Source organism: Heloderma suspectum, chromosome 3 (genome assembly GCF_057233095.1).
Source record: "Heloderma suspectum isolate Gila_16-S chromosome 3, 16-S_ref, whole genome shotgun sequence".
Lineage (NCBI taxonomy): Eukaryota > Metazoa > Chordata > Lepidosauria > Squamata > Helodermatidae > Heloderma > Heloderma suspectum.
In genome coordinates, this window is record NC_139460.1 from 228,971,831 (window position 1) to 228,984,747 (window position 12,917).

A 12,917-nucleotide genomic window follows, 5' to 3' on the forward strand; every position below is an offset into this window, starting at 1 on the left:
CAGGGTTCTTCCACCCCTTCTCTCTGCCTGTTGCTGTTATGGAAAAGGACACCCAACGCTTGTCTCTGCTCCCCTTTGCTCCTTACATCTGAGAAGCCACGTTTACAAAGCCCCAATTGTTCACCCTTGTGCACATGTGGAACTGGAAAAGCATTTATGAGTGCAACTTTCCTTCCTCCCCTCTGATCTTTTTATCTGTAAGCCTGGGAGAATGGCTACCCACCCCTTCTCTTTGCTCCTTACATCTGAGTAGACATGTTTAGCCAACATCTTTCTCAACAATTAGCTTATTAGCGGCTTGTGACCCACCCCGATCTTTCTTGCTGCCAATGGATGTAGCGGGAAAAGAAACAAAAGGAGCAGCATCTACAGTGATGCAACCTCAAAACACACACACCCCAAAAAACACGTAGTAAGCGACATTTAATTAGGGGATATGGGGCACACTCCACTGGAACTGCGCAGAAGTCAGGTTAAAGGAAAAATGTGGCACAAAACACCTTTGGAAAAAATGCAGGGGTTTAGCTGGAAAGGACAGGTTTGCTGTGGAGTGGTAGCAACGCCATGTGTCATGGACTGTGAGCCACAGTAGCACCAGGGTAAACCTTCCGTGTAGATGGACCTAGTATCGCTTTAGTCCTTAAAAGTTGTCAGCATTCTTTTTCAGACCCCAAGCTATCATTATTCCCTTATGTACAAAATATCCCTTTAATAAACAAACTTGTTAAATAGTTTATATTGTCTCTGGTGTTGGTGCTCCTCTCACACCTAAGCTTCTTATGCCAAGCTGCTAGGAGGTTTCGAAGTATTCTAAGGCCCTGAAATACAAACACTGCTTAAAATAAGAAACTCCATAGGTGGGATCGTTTTCTGCACAGGTGGTGGACATTAGCGGTGGGATACCCAAAGGAAGGCCGCGCCCCCCTTCCCCATGCAGGCTTACAAAGAATTCTCTGCCTCATTGTTTGCATTCATATTCTCAGTTTTCAAAGTAGTGATCTATGCTCTTCACTGAAAACATTTAATGGGCACTGATAAGAGTTTTGTTACATAATATTCTTCAAGCCCTACGCATTATTGACAATGCCAAAGGGAATACGATATTGAATCTACCCAGGGGGGAGGGGGAGGAGATAAAACCTTCCTGGTTTTCTTTGTAAACATATTAATCATAGCCCAGACTAGTGTTACCTAAGACTCATTTTACAAAGATTTACAAGTAGATTTTTAAAAAGTGTTCTGCCATTCAGTAAACGTTACAAACCAAGATTAACATGCATCCTAACAATTAGGTCAATTTAAAAAATACAGTCATTTAACAGATGACCAGCAACAGATTTTATACTACAGTAGTCTAACAAATGAAAATTGATTTAAATAGAAATTCAACAAAAATACTACTCAATAAAATGATAGTCTTCTTTTGATATCCTAATGAAGTGCAGAATAAATCTTTTCTCTTGACAAAAGTCTTTTTCCTTGCTATACTCATCATACATTTTCATGAGTGTTTAAAAGCTTAAAAATACAAATAATGCACCCAGTAAAAAACATTTATTATGATAAATGATAATGGGAAAGAAAGCCGTGCATAATTGTCTATGTGATATGGGTTTTTAACATGGAAGCAGTCAAATATACAGAATAGTCTTTTCATCACTGCCATTGGCGAGTGACACCTGCTGTGTTTGCTTTTTTCCTCTTTTCTGCCACTGGAGGTTTTGGTGAGCTTGTCTGAGTCAGCCTTGTTAATCTTATCAGCTTTGCAACTGTTGGCAATTGCTGACAGGACTCTGTTGATTTCCTCTTCAGCCTCTTCAGCCTCCTCCTGGTAAGAAACACAGTTGGACTGGATCACTTTTGTCATAAATCCCATCACAAACTTACTTTAAACACAAAGTCTCTCCATGCAATTCACTTAACTAACAGGTACAGCTATATAACAGAAGAAGGGTTCACGTGCCTCCAAGTACAAGCCAACATGAAGTGTAAGACCTGGTTCCGACTCTCAGCAGCCCCCAAACCTGTGGAGCATGTGGGGCTTCAGGTGGCTGACAACACAGCAGGGATTGTGCAGAAAGACCAGATTTATAAACCAGTGCCTCCATGTAAGGCCCGTATTTGTGGCCCACACAACTGTGTGATCACAGCAGCTCAAAAACCACAAGCCAGTGTACCTCTGCTGACCTCACCAGCCCTCAAATTAGCTCCTGCCCTGCTACTTTAACCCCTCTAGAAATTCTTACCTTGCCTGCCTGCCTGCCTCTCTCTCATACTTTGTGGAAGCCATCACTTTGTGGAATGCACTACTCCAGTACAGTGAAGTGACTAGAGAGTTGAGTTTGAACATGGGAAACCAGGGTTCATAATCCAAGCTCAGCCACAAAGCTAACTAGTTGTCATGGGCAAGTCACTTTCTCTCTCTCTCTCTCTCTCTCTCTCTCTCTCTCTGCCTAACCTAACAAACCACTCTAAGCTGAAATGGTGGGATGCCATGTAACAAATACCACCACTATTCTATATTTGCACTGTAGCTCTGAATTTCTTTACTCCATTGTATGGATGTTTTGGCTTTCAATATTTTGTTGTCACACTGAAACTTCTGAGTAATTTCTCCTTTTGGGGTTGTTTTTTGGGTTGGGCTGATTTAAGGACTATGATCCCTATAGTCTTATATCCTACTCCATGGGCCGGTTCCCACAATCAAGCAGCTCACTGTGGCTTACTTAAGGCATGGTGGGCTGTGGCACATGCCATCAGTCATTTTGAATATTCAAAGCTCAGCTGCAGCTTGTCCTATTGTGCAAACCTGGGCAGTAGGGGTTGTGCAAGGGTTACGCAATCTGCACATAACCCAGCAACAGACCATGTTGAATATTCAAATCCCACCCTGAAGCCTAGCTGTTTTGATCATGCAAACCAGATCACTGTTTCTTTCCTAAAAAAAAAAAGGTGAGAGGGTTCATGATTTCATTGAAGCTACACCCTCTGACCTGGAAACATCCCCCAATTAATCACAGATGTTTGTGGGGACGGGTGGTGGGCACTCAGTGGAGAGACAAACAAACAAAAGCTTAATGCCCTGATCCTGAATACATTTCATGTTGTGAACTCAGTACTATTTACTACATCCTTGTTGGTAGGATGTAGTATCAGGGTGTTAGAATGGAATCCAGTGCCCACTTATAAATTACATATAAATTAAATCCCACTGAAAAATGAGACTTCATTTCATATACCTGATGCTGGAGCTTTAATGTGTACATAGTTTGCACCTCCCCACAAGGGCTTCTTCATTAATGTCCACAGAGAAAGTAGATCTATGCATGCTTTCCTCGTCAGACATATATCTGCTCCTTCCATTTGACATGAAGGAAACAACCCTTGTGTGTACAACAACCTTGGATGTGTTTTGGAGTGTCCCTGAGCCTCTTAGTCACAGCAAATATGTTTAGGATCTGGATGCCAGATCTGCACTCAGATCACTAATTCTGTGCTTTAGTCACTAACATTCTGAACATGCAGGGTAAAAAAAAAAAAGAATCTGATTGGCCTCATGTGTGATCTTCTATTACAGCACAATGATTACAGTCACGCTACTTTGAAAATACAGAAAGCTGAGGAAAGAAACCTCACTATTCCAACACTCCCATCCATTATAAAGGGAAATTGTACAGGTTATCATCTATAAACTTTTTATAAAACAAGAGGTAGAAGGGCCTGAGTGCAATTTTCAGTTTACATATCTACTTTTCAATGGTAAAACTAGTAAAAAAAAATTGTGCTAAACAGCAGGTATTGCACAGCAGGAAAGGATGCTGCACAAATAATGTTTTTCTTCTGCAGCGTTCTGAAAGTTGTTTGCAGGTGGCTGATGCTTTATCAGATTGCTTTTAGCTCCTTGATGTTCCCTAAGAGGGAGCTAAACAGTGTGTGAAAAATCCAGCATCTGGCATGGCATGTATCAGCCTATCGTTTGTATGTTACAATACTATCTTCTCCAAGGGAGCTTAACAAGATGTGTTTCTAGCACAAGTTTACTTACCCTGTTGCCCTGGTGAAGAGAAGAAAGAGAATTTATAATAGAACTACAAATACCTATCTGCTTTACAAAAATCCGGAGTATCAGGGGGCTTTTAAAGGACTGCTGAACCCTTTCAGATTATGGAAATCAACCTTGCATATATCAACAGGGAGCTCAACTTTTGAGTGTTTTTTTTAAATAGTAATGATATTAGCTCTACTCCTAGTTCCCGCTCTTAAGGAGAGAATAGCAAGCAGATGGCAATAAAAAAAGGGATATAAAAATCAGTTGCAGGATCTATGGAAAGCAACTGTACAACAGCTGAAACCTACTGGAAAACGGCATCTGCTCCTGCTTCTTGCTTCTATTAATGGATGTGTTTGTTCAAATTCAACAGCCCACGGGATGGAGAAAAGATGTTGCTTTTGTGGAAAAGCTATGCATGTGCAAGTTATTCAATACTTCCCACTAGAGAGTGCAAGAACATCTAGCAGGTCTGGGGATTCTTCTGCAAATACATTTTTAAATAGGTTTCTAAGGCGTCATGATATGCTTTGTAGAAGCAGTGAGGATGTAAAACTTGTTTGCTCATATGAGGTTCTCTGGTACACCTTTACCATTATTCTCCTTCTGTCGCACTATAGTAAGCTAGATGATACAGCTAATGTATTATGAGCAATTAAAACATATGTCTCAATGCAAGTCCCTAAAACATTTGAAAGTTTAATCACTTTTGGATTAAATACTGGCTCCTATTTCATTCTCTCTCTCTTTTACCTTCCTTCTTTTGTTCTGGATAATCATGGGGCACAACATAAAGACAGGAGGGCACTGCATATTGTGTAATGTCTCATACCGATGCTGAAGTGCTTATTATATCATGCCATGACAATTGCTATTAAAAGAATAGCCAGTAGCAGAATGCTGCATAAACAAGCACCTCAGGGCCCATTCAAACTTTATTTGTCAACTACATATCTCTCAGTGAACATCTGTAACACTAGCAGAGCAGATGTATGTCTGTAAACATACTGCAAACTTACGGTGGCAGCTGTGCCCAATTGCGACTGCACAGCACTTGTCTACCATGTGTGCTTGATTACAGACATGTGTATCCTCTACAACAGCAGTAGGAAATCTGTGACCCTCCAGATGTTGGTGAACATCATCTCTGATGACTGACCATGCTGGCTGGGGCTGATGGGAGTTGGAGTCAAACATCCAGAGGGCCACAGGCTCCTTGCCCTTGCTCTACAAATCCCATGGTGTTCACCAGGACACATGTAGTTGGCAAAGGGCAAACACCTGAGCTACACGTGTGGCAAAATCGACTGGAGTATTTTAGACTGTAGGTGGGGGATGCCATTTTTTATTGCTCTCCTACAAGCAACACTCCCCCTCAATAATATCAAGGGAAAAGGTGCTATCCTAACCTGTTTTCTGCTCTGCTAGTTTTCTGGTTGCAAAGCATTTTTTATGTAAGGGAGCATTCAGAAATATGATGCCCCACCCACAGTCTGAAATGACACAATTTACCATCTCATTCTGTTGCAGGCCCAGGATCCATGAGTTCCTGGAAAAAATACTATCGTTTTCATACATAAGACCATAACTGGGGGATTTATTTATGCCAGTATTTATATGCTGCTTTTTGGTCACACAGATGGCCCACAAAATAGCATACAGTGCAATAATACACAATTTTTAAAAAACATAAAATACAAAACAACCAAATTACAGCAACATCAGAAACACTCTCCAATCATGGCATGAGTCAATATTAACAATCCATCCAAAATGGACTGTTTTTGCAGTCTTTCAAAAGGTTGAGGGGAAAAGTGCTTCTCAAAGGGGTGTGTGTATGGCCAAGAAAGTAGCCTTGTTTGCCCAACAACTGAATCTCAGAGAGTGGTGGGACATGAAGCAGAACTTGATCTCAGCAAGCAGGAAGAATCACACAGGAGCAAGTGGGCTTTTAGCTATGCTGACCCCAAATCATATAGGGTTTTAGAGTAGGAAGCACCACTTTGAATTGGGTCTGGAAACAAACTGGGACCCAAGCTACATTTTGTTCAATGCAGATTGAACAAAATCAGAATAACAAAATAACAGGCCCCCTGCAACAGTTTGGCAGCAGCATTATCTACCAGCTGTAGTTTCCAAACGTTCTTCACAGGCAACCCCATGGAGAGCACATTGCAATAGTCCAACCTGAATATAACCAAGGGATGCATGACAGTGCCCAGATCTGCCTTCTCCAGGGAAGGCCACAGCTGTTACACCAGCCAAAGTTGTGCAAAAGCACTTCTTGCCACAGCTGCAACTGGCTACCCTAGAGCCATGCAGTACCCAGAAGCCTTCCCAGACTGTGAACCTAGACCCAAAGCACATGTTACTTTAAAGATATAGGTAGCAGCAGTGTCTTTTTGTCTTTTTTACACTAGAATAAATGCAGATGTCCCAATCCAGATCAGGACCTTTGTTTGGCAAAGAGGGGAAGGCTTTAATCCTCCCTCCCCACCACTCTGGTCCCAGTCTAGACTAGTGATCCATTAATGCAAATGGATTGCTATTTGGCAATATAAACTGCAGGCTCTGGGGCCCTTACACGGACTGCAGCAGGGGGAAATGTTAAAGGCCACCTACCCCCTAAACTAGGGTCATGAACCAGTTCGGGGAACCTTCACTTATTCTAGATAAAATTTAAAAAGTAACGTGCTAATTTAAAGCAGGGGTAAATAACTTTTTTGGGCCATGGACACATTTGGCAATTTGAGAAACTGTCCTGGGCACCACTACAAAATGGCTGCCATGGGAAGTGTGGCAAAGGACAAATAATCTGCCCAAAAGACTGTTTGTTTGTTAATTAATTAATTAATTACATTTCTATACCTCCCAATAGCTGAAGCTGAGTAAAAGGCAGAGGTGGGGTCTGAGCCCCAACACACTAAACAATTCCTTTGAACCCACCATTTTCAGCACTAGCTGAAACCTATTTCACAGCAATCCCAGCTGCTGGTTGGAAAATGTGTTAAAAAAATTAAAGTGGGAGGGGTAGAGTACCTTGGAGGCCACCAAAAGAGGTGTCTGGGGATGCATTGGTGCCCATGGGCACCATGTTGCCTACCTCTGGTCTAAAGTAGTAAGTGCCAGTCTTCCAGAGGTAGTGCTACAGCACGTTGGGAATACTGTGGTAAATAGCTACTCAAAGTTGGAATCAAGATACGCCTTCACAGCACAAGAAGCAGCAGACAGAACAGTTGAATGAGAGACTGGGGACGTTGGTAGATGAAGGAATTAAAACAAAACCAATACCTTTGTGAATTTTTTCATACCAGATCGATTAAGGGTACAGAAATGAGCTACAGCATACTCCAGTAAAGCGCCAAAGATGAAACTAAAGCAAATACCCAGGTAGACATCAATTGCCTTGATGAAGCAATTAGCATTAGGAAGTGATGCCCTGGCTCCCATCATAAGCGTTGTCATGGTGAGTACTGTTGTAACACCTACAAAAAATGAGAAACCAGAGGTAAACTTGCAAGCAAGACTATCAACAATATCATATCCAGCTGCCTTTGAGTAGCAGCTGTTCTGTATTTCCTCATTTATGAATCTTCCATCGTCTCATGTCAATCCACCTCTCTTTGGAACAAAATGCATAGTGGTTTAGAATTTGAAGAAGTTGGCATGCTAGAAATAAAAATATTTTGGCAAAGTTTTGAGTAAACAGTTCTGTTCTATGGCTGAAAAGATGCAGAGCAAAAAGAAAAATGAAAAAAAAATTGAGGGTATAGGGTGTCTAAATTGCTTTAACTGGGCTGGGGAAAACAGTACCCTGTTTAAAAACAGCTGGGGGGGGGGAGTAAGATGAAAGTCCAGAGAAGGGGGTAGCAAGAAAAATGAAAGTCCAGGGAAGGGGATGCTGCCAAACTAAGGATGCTGGAAAACTCCGCTGTGGACTCCAATGACGCTGGATTCCCAAGAATCCAACCTGCTGCGTCTGAAGCAGACCGCCCCCCCACCCTTACCTGCACATCCTCCGGATTTCACACTGTAAAAAATTACGGCCGTAATTGGCGTATTTTATGTCATTTGTGGCCATAACGTACTTACCTTTATCTAAATTGAGGCCGTAAATGGTGTAAACGCCTCTAAACGGCTGCAATTTAGGTAGAAGTGCTTTATGTCTGCAACGGCCGTAATTTTCCCACGATAGGCTAACGGCAGCCACCATTAGGCTATCTCACTTTTTATAAGGCCAGACAGCTGCCACATGAAATCTGGCAGACACACCAAGGTCTCTAGGGAAATCCACAGGGCCCCAAGTGGTCCAGATTTCCCCACAGCAGACGCACACCCCGACTAGATGTTGGGGGTTTGTCCATCCCTACTCCCAAAATTTTGCCTCCTATGGCTATTTGTGGTGGTGCCTGGCACACCTTTTCAAATGTCAAATGCACTCATGGCCCATGGGCCCCAAAAGGTTGCCTACTCCAATATAGACATATTGGAAAATACAAAGAACAAAGAGTATAGGGTTTTTATTACTCCCAGCTATCCCACCAGTTGTTTGTTTTCACTACACATGCCATTTTAAAAAGGCCAAGAAAAAGTGTAGCTTTTCCAGTGTTCTTTTCAACAGGGTAATGACAACACAAGACTTTATGTCTGCTTAGGCTTCTGTCACATTTTCTATTTTGAGTCTATTATTAGACTCTGATAATTATTAAACTCCTCTAATAATAGACACCATGCCTAAGCTGCTATTATTATTATTACTACTACTACTATTACTACTACTGCTGTTACTATTAACATTTCTATACCACTCCATAGCCGAAGCTGTCTGGGCGGTTTACAGAAGTTAAAACATTAAAAAGGAATATACAAAGTTCAAAAGCCATTTACATAAAAGCACATGGACAACAGACACCAACAACATATAACTAAAAACAACTTTGAACAGTCAGACATGACTAAAGACACATCCAGGATTAAAACTTACCAGTACTGCCAAATGCCTGGGAAAACAGACAGGTCTTAACCTGGCGCCAAAAAGATAACAATGGTGGCGCCAGGCAGACCTCATTGGGGAGCTCATTTTACAGATGGAGGGCCACCACGGAGAAGGCCCTCTCCCTCATTGCCACCTTCTGAGCTTCCCTTGGAGGAGAAACCTGGAGGAGGACCTTACATGCTGACCGTAGAGTACAGGTAGGTTCATTTTGGGAGAGGCGTGCAGTCAGGTGTTGTGGTCCCAAGCCATGTAAGGCTTTATAGGTTAAAACCAGCACCTTGAATTGAGCTTGGAAGCATATAGGCAGCCAGTGCAAGTGGGCCAGAGTCGGTCTTATGTGTGTGGACCCTCTAGTCCCAGTTACCAATCTGGCTGCTGCATTTTGCACAAGCTGCAACTTCTGAACCGTCTTCAAAGGCAGCCCCATGTACAGTGCATTACAGTAATCTAACTTGGAGGTTACCAGAGCATAGACAACTGAAACTAGGTTATCCCTGTCCAGATACTGTTTTAATGTGGTTTTAATGTTCTATATATTTTAAATTGTTTTATTGTGTGTTGTTTGGTTTTAATTTTTGTGAACCGCCCAGAGAGCTTCGGCTATTCGGCGGTATAGAAATTAATTAAATAAATGAATAAATAATACTGGTGTAGCTGCCTGAGCCACAAACCAAAGTTGGTGGAAGGCACTCTGTGCCACTGAGGCCACTTGAGCCTCAAGTGACAAAGATGGTTTCAGGAGGACCCCCAAGCTACAGACCTGCTTCTTCAGGGGGAGTGCAACCCCATCCAGAACAGGTTGAATGCCCTCCATCCGGTCAGCAGAATCACCCACCAACAGCATCTCAGTCTTGTCTGGACTGAGCTTCAGTTTATTTGCCCTCATCCAGTCCACTGTCACAGCCAGGAGCTGATTCAGCACATCCACAGCCTCACTTGAATGAGATGAAAAGGAGAAATAGAGCTGCATGTCATCAGAGTACTGATGACAACACACTCCAAAATTCCAGATGACCGCACTCAGTGGTTTCATGTAGATGTTGAACTGCATGAAGGACAAAACTGACCCCTGTGGAACCCCATATTGGAGAATCTACAGGGCCAAGCAATGTTCCCCAAGCACCATCTTCTGCAGCCAACTCTCCAAGTAGGAGCGAAACCACTGCAATGCAGTGCCTCCCACTCCCAGTTCAGATAGTCGTCCCACAAGGACACCACAGCTGATGTTACTGAAAGCTGCTGAGAGATCAAGGAGAATCAACAAGTTCACACTCCCCCTGTCTTTCTGCCAACATAGCTCACAGGGCGACAAAGGCTGTTTCTGTGCCAAAACCAGGCCTGAACCTCGACTGAAAGGGACCCAGATAATCAGTCTCATCCAAGAGTGTCTGGAGCTGGCTTGCAACCACCACTCAAGGACCTTACCCAGGAATGAAATATTTGGTACCAGCCTATAATTATTAAGGTTTTCTGGGTCTAGGGAGGATTTCTTCAGGAGTGGTCTCACCACCGCCTCTTTCAGGTGGCCCGAGACCACTCCCTCTTGCAGAGAGGCATTAATCATCTCCCTAGCCCAGCGAGCTGTTTTCTCCCTGCTGGTTTTTAAAAGCCAAGAGGGGCAAGGATCCAGTACGAAAGTGGTTTGTGCAACCACTTTCGTACTGGATCCTTGCCCCTCTTGGCTTTTAAAAACCAGCAGGGAGAGAACAGCTCGCTGGGCTAGGGAGATGATAGGGAGGCACAAACCTGTCCAAAGCACTTTGTCCACGTCCTCAAGCAGTACCAATTGAAACTCATCCAAGAAAACAACCAATGAATGGAACAGTTTATGACACTATAAAACATAGTTGGGGCCTAGAGCCTTTTGAGGCTACAGTCAGCCATCTTACAACAACATACATCCAACAACAACCAGTGTTCTTCATCCCAGACTGTCTCTGGAAAGCTGATGCCCCTCCAACAACTATAAACTCTTCATTCATTACTGTCTGATTTCATGCACTTTACTACAGGCCCTTCATACAGTCATGGAGAAGATTAAACGCTCGGTAAACACATAACCCACTGATGGACAGCCTTCCCCTACTTTGAATCTTACACATACATCCTAACCAAGTCTGAATGGGTATTTTGACCATATGAAGCGACCGAGTGCTTAAAGGCCTCCAGGCCCAGGTGTGTGTTGAGGTACCTCAATCCTACTGCAGTCGCCGCCCTATGAATTAGCTTTCCTTTCCTTACTCTGTACACTTCACAATACTTGTCATAGGTGGAGAGGAGAGTCAGGAGCACTGTATTTACAGGAATGTTAGAGAAAAATTTTACCTGAGGTAAATGTCTGCAAGTGCTTATCAAGCCTAGTGCTTCTTGGGAAAGCTGAAGGGACTCACCCTGGCAAATTATGTGCACTGAGGTTTCTGTAAACTTGTGCCTAGTATATTTATTTATTTATTACATTTATATCCCACCTTTTTCCTCTTTAAGGAACCCAAGGCGGCATACATAATAATCCTCTCTATTTTAGCCTCACAACAACAACTCTGTGAGGTAGGTTGGGCTGAGAGTCTGTGACTGGCCCAAAGTCACCCAGTGAGCTTCCATAGCTGAGTGAGAACTAGAACCCGGATCTCCTGGCTTGCAGTCCAGCACTCTAGCCTCTACACCACACTGGCTCTCTACATTTCATAATTAGCCACTTTTTCTGCAGCCTGCAAGGTTCGCACTTCTACTTAGCTGCTTGCTTGTGTGAAACAGCCCACACAGAAAGGAAATGTTGCATTTTAATGGGGTTTCCTTGGCTTCATCATAATTACCCTGAACCCATGGGTCTGCTTCACAGATGTGGCTACGGTGAGGGTTCTCATTGGCAACTACTTTGCAATGATAACATGCATGCTTTAGCTACTTTTCTTGTTGCTCCTTTTTTTGTAAGCAGTGGGTTTTATAAATCATTCTGAGCTTTTAACTATGTTTGTTGTTCAGTCGTGTCCGACCCTTCATGACCCCATGGACCATAGTACGCCAGGCCTTCCTGTCCTGTGCTCTCACCCGGAGTGTGCTCAAGTTCATATTCATTGCATCGGTGATGCTATCTAGCCATCTCATCCTCTGCGGTCCCCTTCTCCTTTTGCCTTCAGTCTTTCCCAGCATCAGGGTCTTTTCCAGAGAGTGTTCTCTTCGCATTAGGTGGCCAAAATATTTGAGCTTCAGTTTCAGTATCTGGCCTTCCAATGAGAACTCAGGTTTGATTTCCTTTAGGATTGACTGATTTGACCTCCTTGCAGTCCAGGGGACTCGTAAGAGTCTTCTCCAGCACCACAGTTCGAAAGCATCAATTCTTTGACGCTCAGCCTTCCTTATAGTCCAGCTCTCACAGCCATACATTACTACTGGGAAAACTATAGCTTTGATTAGACGGACCTTTGTCGGCAAGGTGATGTCTCTGCTTCTTCCTATGCTGTCTAGGTTTGCCATAGCTTTCCTCCCAAGGATCAAGCGTCTTTTAATTTCATGGCTACAGTCACCGTCTGCGGTGATCTTGGAGCCCAAGAAAGTAAAATCTGTCACTGCTTCCATTTCTTCCCCTTCTATATGCCAGGAAGTGATGGGGCCAGATGCCATGATCTTCGTTTTTTTAATGTTGAGTTTCAAACCAGCTTTTGCACTCTCCTCTTTCACCCTCAACAAGAGGCTCTTTAGATCCTCTTCGCTTTCTGCCATTAGGGTGGTATCGTCTGCATATCGGAGGTTGTTGATAATTCTCCCAGCAATCTTAATTCCGACCTGTGATTCATCCAACCCGGCGTTTCTCATGATGTACTCTGCATATAAGTTAAATAAGCAGGGTGACAATATGCAGCCTTGTCATACTCC

General features: G+C 43.2%; 1 protein-coding gene across 7 annotated transcripts in view; it reads right to left on the reverse strand.

Annotated features, from left to right (window-relative positions):
* Positions 1-412: 412 nt before the first annotated feature.
* Positions 413-12,917, reverse strand: part of LOC146350867 (gamma-aminobutyric acid receptor subunit pi-like) — an 82,898-nt gene continuing 70,393 nt past the window's right edge. For all 7 annotated transcript variants that reach the window (XM_084841926.1, XM_084841929.1, XM_084841927.1 and 4 more), the window contains 2 exons: positions 7,340-7,533; positions 413-1,828 (listed from right to left, as the gene is read on the reverse strand). In XM_084841926.1, the coding sequence (XP_084698052.1) occupies positions 1,520-1,828; positions 7,340-7,533 (503 nt within the window). In that variant the 3' untranslated portion in view covers positions 413-1,519. The remainder of the gene's footprint in view (positions 1,829-7,339; positions 7,534-12,917) is intronic.